Source organism: Protomyctophum parallelum (genome assembly GCF_964188405.1).
Source record: "Protomyctophum parallelum genome assembly, chromosome: 2".
Lineage (NCBI taxonomy): Eukaryota > Metazoa > Chordata > Actinopteri > Myctophiformes > Myctophidae > Protomyctophum > Protomyctophum parallelum.
In genome coordinates, this window is record NC_139699.1 from 43552142 (window position 1) to 43566856 (window position 14715).

A 14715-nucleotide genomic window follows, 5' to 3' on the forward strand; every position below is an offset into this window, starting at 1 on the left:
GAGAGAGAGAGAGAGAGAGAGAGAGAGAGAGAGAGAGAGAGAGAGAGAGAGAGAGAGAGAGAGAGAGAGAGAGAGAGAGAGAGAGGAGAGAGAGAGAGAGAGAGAGAGAGAGAACAACTTGAACAGAGGCTATAATCTAATTTACAATTAGACATTTAGCATCTAATCACACAATAAAATAAATTTAATTAAATGGCACAACAAGCTTACATTTGTGTACAAAAGGTTAAAGTTTACACTGCTTCCGTGATCGAGCGGCATTATCAGATAATTTATAATACTATTACTTACTTACTACTTTAATACTACTAATACATACAGAAGAAAACATTATTCCCAGAAAATAAATAAATGAATGACTGACTGAATGAATGAATGAATATAATAATAATAATCTTTGTTTATAGCCATAATACAGTCAGTATCAATAGGACATAGAGGTGAGAAATATGGGTTTTTGAAAATCCTGAATATGGACATAGGGCTATATCTTGCGCCACCCCTTAACCCTTATCCCTAAACTTATTTGCCATATTCTTCACTATTTTAAAGATCGGCTAGTTGAACTATTTTAAAATGATTTTCAAAATAGTTAAAAATGGCAAATAGGTTTAGGGATAAGGGATAAGGGTGGCGCAAGATGGAGCCCTAGTGTATGAGAAACACTCTTCCATCCCTCAATAACTACTATCAAGTTGTCCTTTAGCAAGTCACTTGATCCTCAGCCCTCAGCTCCCAGTGGCCCCACTGTAGAAGACTGGGGCTGCACTGGGCAGCTCCCAGTGGCCCCACTGTAGAAGACTGGGGCTGCACTGGGCAGCTCCCAGTGACGAAAGGTAAACAGTGTGTGCTTGTTCCAATGATACTCAAGTGTGTGTAGCGAGTGTGTGGGGGGGGGGGGGAAACTGTGTCTTCTAAAGTGAACGCGTATGCTGGCACTGGGAACTGCAGGTTTATGCTAACAATATAGCGGTAGAGTAACAGTGCAGGGTCCATAACATGCTCTTTTTAATCTCAGACCAGTGGAGCTGGGTTTTTATCCCGGTCTTCCATGAGGTCCAGGTCCTATGTGTGATTAGTGCAGGATTTCATATTCCTTACCACCTGGTGGACGTCTCTGCTTTCTCTTCCTGCAGCACATGCGCCGGGGGAGTCTGGAACTGCACCGAACACAGTTGTCCAGGTGCGTTCTCTTCCATCAACAGTGTGACATTAAGAGTAATGCCTTGTGTGGAGCTTTCGCGTGTACACACACTCAAATGCTCAGTGTTAATTTAACTCTGAGAATGAACGAATGGTATACCGAATTGACTTGCAGGGTTCATTTGGTTTCATTTGTACTTTCTCAGAGTTACTGTGCAAATGGATAAATGAACACTGAAGTTCTGTGTCACCGGCGTCAAATCACAGCATGTGACACTGGATGCTTAATGGTAATATTTACCAATGAAACATTGTGGGGTGAGGTCCTTTACTCATGGGAGTTCATTTAACCCTGAATGTGTAATGAGGCCTCTGAAATCATTCTAATTTGTCAGTATTATTAGTGCTTATATGTGTGTCATTGCTTAATGCTGCACAACAGTGTGCTTTTATCATTGCTTCACTTCATTTGAGTTCTATGGCCAAACATTCTATTGCTTAAATAGATTATTTTCTAAATGCTTGCATGCAGTCACATCTTTTCTGGACCTTTGCAACACATTTTGGAATGAGGCAATATATTTGGACAACTAACATGTCATTGTCAATCATTCATGTCATAATAATAATCATAATCATATACATTTATGTGTTGAGAACTGGTGATAGAATTTCAGCAGCGTTAATCTCTATGAAACTCCTCACTCTCAGTTGAGAAGAAGCGTCTGGTGACTGTGAGTGTCACCAGAGCCCCCACAGACCCCCTAGGGATCCTTGAAGGGGTTTCAGGGGGTCCCTAGCTAAATGATTGATAGTTAGGAAGCAAATGGTCTGTAACTCTGAGAGTGTACAAATGTTTGAAGGGTTGATCAATACTGTATGTATGATTATGACACTTATTATGACATGGCTTTTGTTTGTGTGAATAAAGTCCTCATTCCAACATTTTGTTGGAAAGTATAGTGTGCAAGTCACAAGGACCATGTCAATTCAAATCTAGAAATTCCGTTATTGGCTTAATGACTTATACAGTAAGTGTGTGTGTCAACGGCTGAGCGTTTAAGACTTCCTCTGGATCCACGCCGCCCTCAGTTGCTACTGGGAACAAATCCAGATGCTACTCTCTCCTTGTGCCTCCGTTTTACACTCTTGCCGTCTCACATTTCTAACTTAAAGGACCACGTTACGGGCGGCGGTGGATCAGGGGTAGAGTGCCTGGATGGTAACCGCAAGGTTGCCAGTTCGAACCTGGGCTCCCCCAGAGTTACTGTCGAAGTGTCCTTGAGCAAGACACTGAACCCCTAATTGCTCCCGATGTGCTAGTTGGTGCCTTGCATGGTTTCCGCTGCCATCGGTGTATGAATGTGTGTGTGAATGGGTGAATGTAATGCACAATCTCTGTAAAGCGCCTTGGATAAAGGCGCTATATAAATGCACCATTTACCATTTGCTACTGGGAACAAATCCAGATGCTACTCTCTCCTTGTGCCTCCGTTTTACACTCTTGCCGTCTCACATTTCTAACTTAAAGGACCACTTCACCACTTTTCAACCTATCTTCATATACTGTAATAGGTCCTCACTAATAATCATGAAAAGGATTTCTTTCTACTCAGTCTATGTCTCATGGGAGGGCTGTGGGCACTTTAGAAACCGTCCAGTGACATCATCATTAGGCAGATTTTTTTTTAAACAAGATTTTTTTTACAAATTTCTTTATATGTTTATATATTTTTGAGAACGATGGCTTCGCATTGCAACTTTTCAGAACTAGAAAGCCTGCAGTTTCTATTAGCTTGTATTCCCCATCGATGATGTCACTGGACTGGAAGACGGTTTTCTGAACTTCCCACAGCCCTCCTATGAGACACAGACCGAGTAGAAAAAAATTGCGCCATTTTTTCATGATTATCAGTGAGGACCTATTATATGAAGATTGAAAGGTTGAAAAGTGGTGAAGTGGTCCTTTAATTTTGTATCTAAATGAAGAACAGATACAAAGAAGATTAAATGAATTATAATTTGTTTTGCCAGATACGCTGTAAAAATCATACTGTGTTAATTTAACTCTGAGAGTGTAGAAATGGATGGGCAGGCAGAGAGTGAGAAGGATACAACTGATACTGATATAAAGATACAAGTACAGATATGTACTAAAGATCAAAATACGAAAACATTTATAATGGCATCACTGTAAGCTTCTCTTTCACCACCTTCAATGTGCTTGCATATTTTTCTCGCCAATATTACCACCTAGCATCACGCCACAAATTCCTTCGTCCGATTGGCTACGCCTGATCACGTGACACGTGTGTCCATCCAGTGAATCTCTTGAGTTAAATGAACACCAAGAATTGTACTGTGAATGAGGTTTATTCAAGGAATTCTGTCTGTGTTGACATTTGACGCAACACTATCGACACTGTACATGGACACACATGATTCACATTAGTGCTATAGAACATTGCAGGATGCTATTTTAGACAAATAACCATTAATGAGAAAGCAGGATAAAATGTATGACTTGTATGATTTTTAAGAGGGAAAAAAGGGAATGGTCCTCCAATTCCTCCAATGCTAGACTCGGTAACAGGTACGGTCGCCCCTTTTCCATCTCGCCCCACTACTCTAGCTGTAAATAACAAACATAATTCATGTTGGTGATATAAAAGGTATTATCATATTCATTTATCATTGTTAAGTTCACTCTGTATATCCACGGGCATATGGCATGATGATGCCATTACAAAACATGGGCTACATAGAAGGTCCTAAATTAACTTAACTACCGTAATTTCCGGACTATAAGCCGCACCTGAATATAAGCCGCACCAGCCAAATTTAGGGAAAATCCCATATACAAGCCGCACCGGACTATAAGCCGCACCGGACTATAAGCCGCAGCTACGTTAGCTCAGAGCCTGAGATGGCTCTGCGTTAGCTGTAAAAATCCATAGATTAGCCGCACCGTTGTATAAGCCGCAGGGTTCAAATCATGGGTAAAAAGCCGCGGCTTATAGTCCGGAAATTACGGTAAGCAGTCACCGTCTCTGTGTCATGTTTCTTAATTTATATAGATCGACTACTATTCAATCAAATAAATCAAGATAATTTCAGATTTCAGAGAGGGAGGGAAATACTAAACTAACTGTTAACTACATTAAAACACTTCGCGGGGTGAGTTGGTAAAGGGGCGAGTCGTTTGGTATTCCTAGAGTCCAGTGTGTGCAGAGTAGACATGATCAATGTTAAACAACAACTTACTAAATCTGTTCCATTCCTGCAGCATTTACATCACTGGTTCTCAATGTGGGGTCCTTTAGGGGCTTCTAGGGGGTCCCTGGCAAAATTATTGATTACTAGTAGGAACTAATGTACCCTTACAGGTCTGTAACTCTGTGTACATTTGTACACTCTGGTTTTAATTAACTCAGGGGATTTTACAGTGAAGCTTGGGGAACCAGGGGTAACACGGTGGTTACTATCAATTGGGGTTCCGTGGCCTAATACATATCAAATTGAAGGTCTTAAAAAAAAAAGTTTGAGAATCACTGGTTTACTGGTTGACCTTTGATCACATTTGCATTGTTTGTTCTTTCCACAGGAGAGTGTTCTGTGACCGGAGATATGCATTTCCATTCGTTTGACGGTCGGAGTTACTCCTTCCCAGCAACCTGTCAATATGTCCTGGCCAAGAGTCGCAACTCAGGGAGGTTCACGGTCACCATCCAGAATGCCCCATGTGGCCCCGTGAGTCTGAATGTTATTCAGTTAAATTGACACTTGAGAGTCCTTACTGTGTAAAAGCACTATTTAGAAGCTTAGTTATGCCAAATCAACAAGACGACGACTGCTCTACTTCAGTAAAACATTTTCATTCATTAGAGTCACTTCAAAGAAGTAGGTACTCTTATTCTACTGTGAAACATGTTCATTTAAGAGAATGTCAAATGTTTTCGTTAAATGTATTTGGAAGAATGAAGTCAAACTTTGTACCCAGAGAAGTAGTCCAATGAGTCCAATGATAGCAGTGATACAGCTGCTGTGATACAAAGAGTAGTACAAAGTACCATTCTTTGTATTACAGCAGCTTTGTACCACTCTTTGTACCACAGATATATCTAGTATACGTCACTACATTGTCAGATGATTTTCAGTTATTTATTATAATAACCCTAACTGACAAGTAACGTTTTGAAGTTTTCACCTATAATGACATGCCCAAAATAGGGATTCCAGTTGAAAGATCCCTAACCATCTCAGTGCACTGCATGTGGGAAGTGAATCAAGAATCAAAAGGGTTTATTTGTATCTCAGTGCACTGCATGTGGGAAGTGAATCAAGAATCAAAAGGGTTTATTTGTAACTTCTCACACAAGCATTTTGCTGCTTGTACCTAGTATGAGTGATGACAAATAAACCCTCTTGATTCTTGAGATGAGTGATGATGGAATCCTCCTGGAAATTGCCCCGTCAAACTCTGATAGACGGATACAACATGAAAAGCCGTGAAAACACAGCGTTGGTTTTCCTCTGAGCCTCCAGTTTCCTAGCAGCCTTTGAGCTGCTGACAAGCCAACTCAATGCATGGGCAGCCCCCCCCCCCCCCCCCCCCCCCCCCCTGTATACGATGTCACACGCATCAGAGCAGATGGGCCCCTAGCTGTGCCATATCTGAACAGCCAAAACCGACAAGACTACCTTATCTTGCTCCTGAGAGACACAGGCTCGAAATGGCTTTGTAGTTGTAGAGGTGAAGAGAGGATGGCGGGGAGGGGGTGTCGCCAGGGGGGGTGGATGGTGTCTGTGTTGAGGAATCACTTTAGGAAGTTAGCGATGGGAAGGGTAGGGGTAGCATGGCGGAGTGTGTGGGTGCAGGAGTGGTAGATGGACTCGAAGTCTTGGCCGCTGTGCTGTGGCGCTCATGAAAGAGACGATTCATTGTGGCCAGATCGCTTACTGTCACTCCGCTCACTTCCCCAACACACTAATTGGCTCTAACTTCAGAGACCCGGGCTCTGCGTTGAGACACCCCATCGTCATGCCCCATACTTTGCCCATTTCACCCACTGACAGACTAACCTACCATCCCGTCAAACATAGACTTTAAAGTAGAGGTATTTGAGAACGATCCTGTGAGGAATTCAGGGTAAACACTTTGAAGAAGGTCCCCCCGTCCCTCCCCCAGTATAATTTCAACCTCTGCATTCGTCGCCCCCCTCAGGACAAACAGCAGTCACTTTGTGGTCAAACCGTCTCTTTTTCGATTGCAGAACCTAGACGGGGCTTGCATCCAATCAGTTTCCCTGGTCATTGATGAGGACCCAAGGACAGAGATCACACTGAGCCACCTGGGGGAGGTCTTCATGTCTGGACAATACCGCATCTCACTGCCCTACTCTGACGGTAACGCTCTATATCCACCGTCACGCTCTCTTCATTGTCCACGTGTTGTTTTGGTGCTGCAAAGGGCTCGCCCTGACCGGCAAAGGGGCTAATATGCTCCAAGGGATATTGTTATGTGCAACACAATGTAACACATGTTTCTGAACAACATCCAGCATAGTCTGTGAACCTAACCCTTGGATTGAATGGGTTATGTTCGCATAATATGCTGGACTTTGTTCAGGACACTGTTATCGGTGACATTGTTTTGCACACAAGGATGTCCCACGGAGCATAGCCCCTTTGCTCGCACTGTGCTGTTCTCATGCTCAAGTAACTGGCCCTTTGTATGTTTGTGTGGAAGTATGTCATAACAACCCTGTGAATCTTGTTGCCCCCAAAGGATCTGGCATGATTAAGAAAATTATTCTACAAACCTTGTTATATGACACTAGTTTTGAATGTCTAAAGGTCATTACACACTGGCGAATTAGCGACGCGATGCGAATAAGCGATCCAAAAAATGCGAAATATTTGCCCGGCGAATTTAGTCGCGTCTGTACACATATAAATGCGACGCGTATTGTGCGATTATATTCGCCAGCCCTCCACTCCAATCTCCTCTCCTCTCCTCCTCCTCTCCTCTCCTCCTCCACTCCACTCCACTCCTCTTGTTCTCCTGCGTTATGTCATTATTGGTATCCTTTCTTTCATACCCTGAAGAGAAGGCAAGGTGCCGAAACGTTGGTCTTTAATAAAAGTGTTTTGTATCGTGATTCGTGACTACGAGCTGTGCAACCGATCCTTCCTTTACAAGTTTGTCTCCCGTCCCGTGGTCAGCACTCAGCATGCACGTCGATCTTCACTATTGGTGTGCAGCGTGCGCTAATACCTCTTTTGTTTGTATTGGTAGCCTATATCCTACTATCCTTTCCACCACTTCTTGTCTTCTTCACTACCGTGATGTGGTGTCCAGAGTCATTTGGGATCGACGGCCGGTCGGCTGCACATCCATGTGCCATGTCCACGGCACGCACACGCGAGCGCACACACACCCAACAGAGTTGTAGGAGGGGAGGTGTGCAACAGTGTGTGCTGCTGCGCTATCCCGACCTGCGTAGCCGGACCGACGGCTGCTCTGTTGCACACCCAAGTGCCATGTCCACGGCACGCACGCACACGCGAGCGTGGTCAGAGGTGCTGCAGTTCGCCTGCGAATGTCTGCAAAATTCGACACCAGAGCGAACAAATAAAGAGCGAAAACTGTCGCATTTTCGCACATTCGCACATTCGCCACTGATGTGGAAGCTTGCATTGATTTCAATTGGTTTTAAAAAAATGCGAATTATTCGCACGAATAAATTGCGTCACCAATTCGCCAGTGTGTAATGACCTTTAAGATCTGTATCATTAGTAAAGAAATAGGTCATTGTAGTCAATTAGCAGGTGATTGTCATTAAATGACAACTGCAAATGGCAAAACCTGCCATGAGGAACCCCATGCTCGTGAAACAGAGGTGGTCTTTACACGAGAATGGTGTTCATAGAAAATGGCAAAATAAAGTATCGTTTACTGGTGTCCCTTTAGACGAGAACAGTGTTTTCAGGAGGTAAAAACGCAACAAAGTGAAACCTCCTTCAAGAGTGGAAATCTTTGAGAATGCCGTTTTATCCCTTCTCCATGTAAACAGGCAAAACGGTGAATCCGCAAAACTTATGACATCATGTCTCACGTTGGCTCACAGCGCATATTTATTACATTGATGCAGAGCCATATATTTTGATTGAAAACTTTATTTCAGACACAATGGGTCCATATACAAACAACATGTAAAAACATAACAGTAAATACAAAAACAACAACACAGAGATAGCCTATGTAACAGGCTATTTAAACTCCAGGCAGTCCTTGTCAATTAAAAATATATAAACATTGCCTCCAGTGTTTCCAGAAACATGAGGAGAAGACTGTATCACTCTGTGAGATCCCTGTTAAGGCCATAATTAATACATTCTTTGATTCCCTCAGTCTACACATGAATTTAAACATAAAATTCCTTAGTACAGCATGAAAGGTAGGTACATTACTGGTCACAAACATTTCACTTGCACTGGTCCATCTTGGGAGTCTCAGGAATATACGAAAAGCATCATTATATGCCACCTGAAGTTTTTTCATTTTCACTTTGCTGTATCGGCACCACAAGTGAGCTGTATAGAGTGGAGTACAGTAGGTTTTAAAAAGTGCTATTTTGACATTGTCTGTACACATATGAAACTTTCGTGCCAGCATGTTGGCTTGACCATAAAGTTTACAGCACTGGCGCTGCACATCATCATCATCACATAGATCTTCTCTGATTATGTGCCCCAAGTATTTAAACTTTGTTACCACCTCTAAGACTTCACCTGCCAGATAGAAGGAGGGAAAGGTGAGCTTTTGGTCGCCCTTTGATCTACTGATCATAACAACACTCTTTTTAGAGTTGAACTTGATATCGTACAAAAAGCCATATTTTGAACAGACCCTAAGTAGCTGCTGTAAGCCAGCACTGTAAGGTGAGAGTACAACCAAATCATCTGCATAAATCATGTGATTAATAAGGTGATCCCCCACCATGCAGCCAGTTTTACACTCTTTTAACTGTTTCGATAAGTCATCCAAATACAAATTAAATAATATAGGCGATAAAATTCCCCCCTGGCGCACGCCATTGGACACTAGGAAGGGTGTGGATATACTAGTTCCCCACCTAGCCTGCATGGTTTGGTGTGAGTACCAAAACTGCAGGATCCTTATCAGATATAAGGGGACACCTCGCTCTTGTAGCTTTAGAAAAAGTTTACCATGATGGATACGGTCAAAGGCTTGCGACGCATCCAGGAAACACATAAATACTGTACTGTTGCATCTACTATACTGACTTACAATTTCCTTAAGTGCATAAATACATAGATCAGTGCCATGATTTTTCTTAAAACCGAATTGATTGTCGGTGGATGCTATGTATTCCTTGAGCCTGTCCAGGAGGATGACTTCTAGCACCTTAGACATTATGCTCGCCAGTGCGATTGGCCTATAATTGTCTATGGATGTTAACTTTCCAGTTTTATTTTTGACTACTGGCACCAACAGGACAGATAACATAGAATCAGGCAGTATGCCATGCAACAACAACCCTGAAAAACATATTGCAAGTAGTACTGATACTCGATGACCAGCATGCTTCAGATGTTCTGCTGAGATCTGATCATTGCCACATGCTTTATTAAGAACTAATTTTTCTATAGCATAGTTCACCTCGTCATATGTGACAGTCACCCCATCAGTGTGTGTAACCTCACCAATATTAAAAACATTGCTCTTGATACAATTAAAGATACGTTCATAATGTCTTCTCCACAGCTCAGCAATATTTTCTGACCCTGTAGTACCATCAATGCTAGAAGGCATTGGCATCTTACTGTTATTTACCACCTTAACTTCCTTCCAGAACTCATACACATTATTTTTCTGTAGCTTTTCAGCCATAGCATTTGCCCTCATGGCCTGTTCATTTCTTTTAATATAGCGTATAGCATATTTAAATCTAGCATTAGCTTGCTTCTTGTGGTCACACTCAGGGCCATGCCTAGGTTTACCAGCTAAGACCCAGCATTTAAGAGCTCTTTTAGCCTCTACATGTAGATCATGGACATGGACATTCCATCCGGGTCTCATGTTATGATGTTTACTCTTTTTTCTTTTAAAAGGATTGCTTCCATTAATTAAACACTTGACGATAGAGTCATACATATTACACAGGGCTCTACAATGGCTTACATCCTTACAGTTAATGTTTCCACATGTAGTAGCTTCAACAGGTATAGTAATATTATTTAAGTAACCATCAGTCAGTGATTTGTACTGGTGTAGGTCCTCCTCAGTGAGTTTTGCCCAGTCCAGTTTGACTGCTTGTTCTGGACTATCATTGATGGCCAACTCAGGTAGACCCTTAATATTTATAGTCATAGAGAAAGGCATGTGATCTGCTGTGGCCAGATCATACAAGATCTCAACCTTCTCTATACTGTCATGAGCGTCGGCTGTCGATATACAGTGATCCAGCCAGGATGTTGTATGCCATGCTTCACTGATATAAGTGTAGCTGCCTATGATATAATATAATGATATGATATAATGGAGTTCCTGAACAAGCCTCCCTCCTCGCCTACAAAGAACTGCTCATCAGCGATGGTGAATGTAAAACCATGATGTAAATAAAATGCCTTGCGATAGGCAGCAGCAGTAGCGTTTATGTAGCCTAATGTATTATAAAATATATAACCATCCCGTGGCACGCTCTGCCTGCATGCTCTGGGCTGTCTGTCAGCCTATCTGTCACCTCGATGCGTTAGTAGAAAGAAAGCAACGAGCGACGGCCACAACCACGTTGTGTTCGGGAAGCAAAACCCTGATAGGGTTGCGTGAAGGGGGAGCTGGCTCTTCTTCTTGTACGTAATGTGGGTGACTGGTCTATTTGGCAGCCCGTTACCGCCACCTAGCGACATTATAGCGTTTTCATAAAGTGTGCGTTCTCGTGTAAAGGGTCAATAAATGAGAACGCAACGGGACTTTGACGTTTTATCTGGAGATGGTCGCTGTGTAAAAGAGCGAAAAGGAAAAACTCTCCTCTCTCATCTCTCCTCTCCTCTCCTCTCCTCTCCTCTCCTCTCCTCTCCTCTCCTCTCCTCTCCTCTCCTCTCCTCTCCTCTCCTCTCCTCTCCTCTCCTCTCCTCTCCTCTCCTCTCCTCTCCTCTCCTCCCCTCCAGAGGTGTTCCACATCCAGGAGCTGTCGTCCATGTTCCTCCATGTCCAGACGTCTCTGGGCCTGGCGCTGCAGTACAGCTGGACACAGTACCGCCTGTACCTGCAGGTGGACGGCCAGTGGAAGGACAACACGGTGGGTCTCTGTGGCACCTTCAACGGCAACATCCAGGACGACTTCCTGTAAGTGTACCAGGGATGACCCCTGACCTCTACTCCCTTTATCCGCACTGGTTTTACCAACGTCTCTCTCTCTGGGCTGACAGACGGTGACGGAGTGAGAGAGGACAAATAGGGAATGACGTTAACGATAAAGGGAACGAGTAAATTAAATGAAATAAGAGAGATGGAGAGAGAGAGAGAGAGAGAGAGACAGACAGAGTGAACAAGAGAGACAAGGGCGGGGGACGAGTAAATGACAGAGTTTCATGCGGGCAGAAAGAGAGAGAGGATACTCTTGTTTCAGAGCCAGAGAGGGAGGTTGTAGAGAAGTGCTCTCTGCCTCTCTCTCTGTAATGCACACTGGCCAGGCGGCTCAGCATCAAACAGCTGCCCTCCCTAATCACCTCTTTTAGAGGGGACAGCTGAGCGCCCAACTGAGATGGACGTGGACTGGACGTGCCACCTCCACAAGGAATTTACTGTTAGCCGAATAGGAGAGCCACTGTAGCGCCCAGTAATGGCTGCCATAAAGGGCGGATGTTTGCTCACAGCCGTAAGTGGATATACATCAAAGTTGTCCGCTAAAGTGCCAGCCGTGGAGCTGCATCATGCTTTTGAAGTGGGGGATGGGGAGGTGGAATTGCAATCACGCAGTAGAAAATTATTGATTAAAACACCCCCCCCCCCCCCCTATTTGTTGATTATTTACACCAGATGAAATTCTTCAGAACAGCTACATGGAAATTTGATTTAGTACTTAATGGTATATTCAGTGATTTCACTCAAAAAACCTTAGGTTTCGTTTTTGGCTGTGGGACCCAGCCTTTCGTCCAATCAGGATAGAGAGTCAAAAACGAAACCTAAGGTTTTTTGACCCCAGGGGTTAACTGGGGACAGGGAGGAACTCCTTATATGGCCAGCACACTCTATAGTAGGGAGGATTATCACAACAAAACAAAAAAATAAGTGATATTTGAATTAAGTGAAATCACTGAATATACCTTTAATGTTGTTATATTACGGTGTTCTCCAGTTTCTTTCAGTTGAACATTTCAGAATGAATGATGTTCATTGAGATTTTATAGAGGGTATGCGCGTGACATCTAACCTGACGCTGCCAGATGAGGGCGGTATTGGGTAACCATGTATCCCAACACAGCATTCATCTGGGATCTCTCAGACAGTTGAGCTGACAAAAATCCGTTCCATACTGGACCAATCAGCGTGAGCTAAGGGCGGGACATGGGCGAAACCGGATGTGAAGCTATATAGACACGTCAATATGATTGGTTGTGTTTGCACGCCCACACGGTGATAGACAGACGGTCCCATCCAATCATCTACCAAGTATCTTGAAAAAAAGGAACAGCCCCGTCATCGAATTTGCTTCCGCGATCCCAGATCCCAATAAGCTGTGAAACAAATTTGTGTAGCAAGCTTCTTGGATCTGGCAGCGTCAGGTTACGTGACATCATCATCATACCCGGAAGTTATGCGGGAACGCCTATTGAGTGGCAAAAAACCCCCTACTTTCTGGCCTTGACAGCCCATACATCCAAACAGAAAAGTCCTATCTGATTGTGTTAAATAATGTTAAACGACGTTAAACTCACTTTATGCATGCGGGTATACCCTCTATTAGCTACAAGACACTTAAGTGGTGGGTGAACAGTGCAGATGGGCCCAGGCCGTTGCGTAACGGTCTGGGCACCGGACTGGTAATCCAGTCGCAGTGTGCCGCGGGTTCGACTCCCGGACCCGACACGGCCTTTACTGCATGTCATCCCCCCATCTCTCTCCCGTTTCCTGTCAGCCTACTGTCTGTCCCTTCAAAAATCAATAAAAGGCGTAAGCCGCAAAAAAAAATATCTTAAAAAAAAAACAGTGCAGATGAATTGAAGGTCAATTCGATTATGATTCTTTAGTAAATGATTCAAAGCATCATGAAATCTCTTTTAGAAACACAAATTCACAAAATGAACAAGTGGAACGAATTTTCTCAGTATCGGAAATACTATATATAGTATATAATATACTGTAGTATTTCGAAAACAGTGGAAAATTGTATTTTGTCATATTTTTTGACATTATTTTGATATATAAATAAATAAATACAAATCTAATGAAATATTAATGAACAAAAACAAAATAAAAAAGGGGGAAAACTAAATCAAAATTAGAATTTAGTTCTGTATGATGACTAATTAGTGTTTCTTGGGAGATAATGTTACATTTCAGGATTTGGAGGAACCTGCATGCTCAAAATAAATAAATATTAAGCAACGTCATTTGAGTTTTGGGGAGTGGGAACGTCACCTCAAGACAATGCCCCCGCTGCCACCCTTAGACTGTAGGACTAATGACTGGTCTAACCAATGACTAGTCTAAACCAAAAACTGTCTAAACTAAGTACTGCACCCGGCAGCACACCTAACCTTAACCCATGTCTAACCAATGACTAGTCTAAACTAAGTATGCACCCCATGTTGATCTGACCCCCATGCCAAAGCGCCAGCGCTCGCCCAGCAGTCTGCTGTCACTTAGGTGGATGCGTGCATGCGACCTCGCCGGGTCGAGAGAGAGAGAGAGAGAGAGAGAGAGAGAGAGAGAGAGAGAGAGAGAGAGAGATTATCACTGGTCAAGTCCTTAATGGACTATTTCACGGACATGAAATATCAATTCAAAGGAGAGCTTTATTGGCTTCCTTGTTGAGAGAATGAAGAATGAAACTATAAATCTCTTTATTAGTCTTTAGTAGCCTAGATTTATTTAAGAGTTGTTAGCCATTTGTCTATTACTATATTCCTTCATTGAGGTAACATATTATAGGTCTTTATATCTCCCATCTCACTTTTAACACACACACACACACACACACACAAAGCCTGGCCCGGCTCGAAGCCCGACACCTTTTTATTTATGTTATTATTTCTAGCATGCGCGCCGCTTTATTGGTGCCCGGGACGCAGCAGATAAACCCACATTTAAGAACAAGAATTCAAGAACACACACACATCACACTAAAAAGTACTTCATTTTAGTTGTATAACTGCTGCATTCAGCAGCGCTCTACTCGCAGCGCGATGCGTTGTGAGCTTGTAGATCGGATATCGCGGACTCACACTGCATGATAAAACTGAAACCCACAATAATAATAAACATTGTAAACAAGTGTAATGCTTTATTGGGTCGTCCACTCACAGTTTTTGTATTGAGTT

The 14715-nt window shown here is 43.0% G+C and overlaps 1 protein-coding gene across 1 annotated transcript in view; it reads left to right on the forward strand.

The window, feature by feature from the left end:
- The window catches only part of otog (otogelin), a gene marked incomplete at both ends in the record, with an annotated part of 90914 nt that overhangs the window by 17062 nt on the left and 59137 nt on the right, over positions 1-14715 (forward strand). The window contains 4 exons of the mRNA XM_083759315.1: positions 1019-1183; positions 4748-4893; positions 6417-6549; positions 11341-11518. Of these exons, the coding sequence (XP_083615441.1) occupies positions 1019-1183; positions 4748-4893; positions 6417-6549; positions 11341-11518 (622 nt within the window). The remainder of the gene's footprint in view (positions 1-1018; positions 1184-4747; positions 4894-6416; positions 6550-11340; positions 11519-14715) is intronic.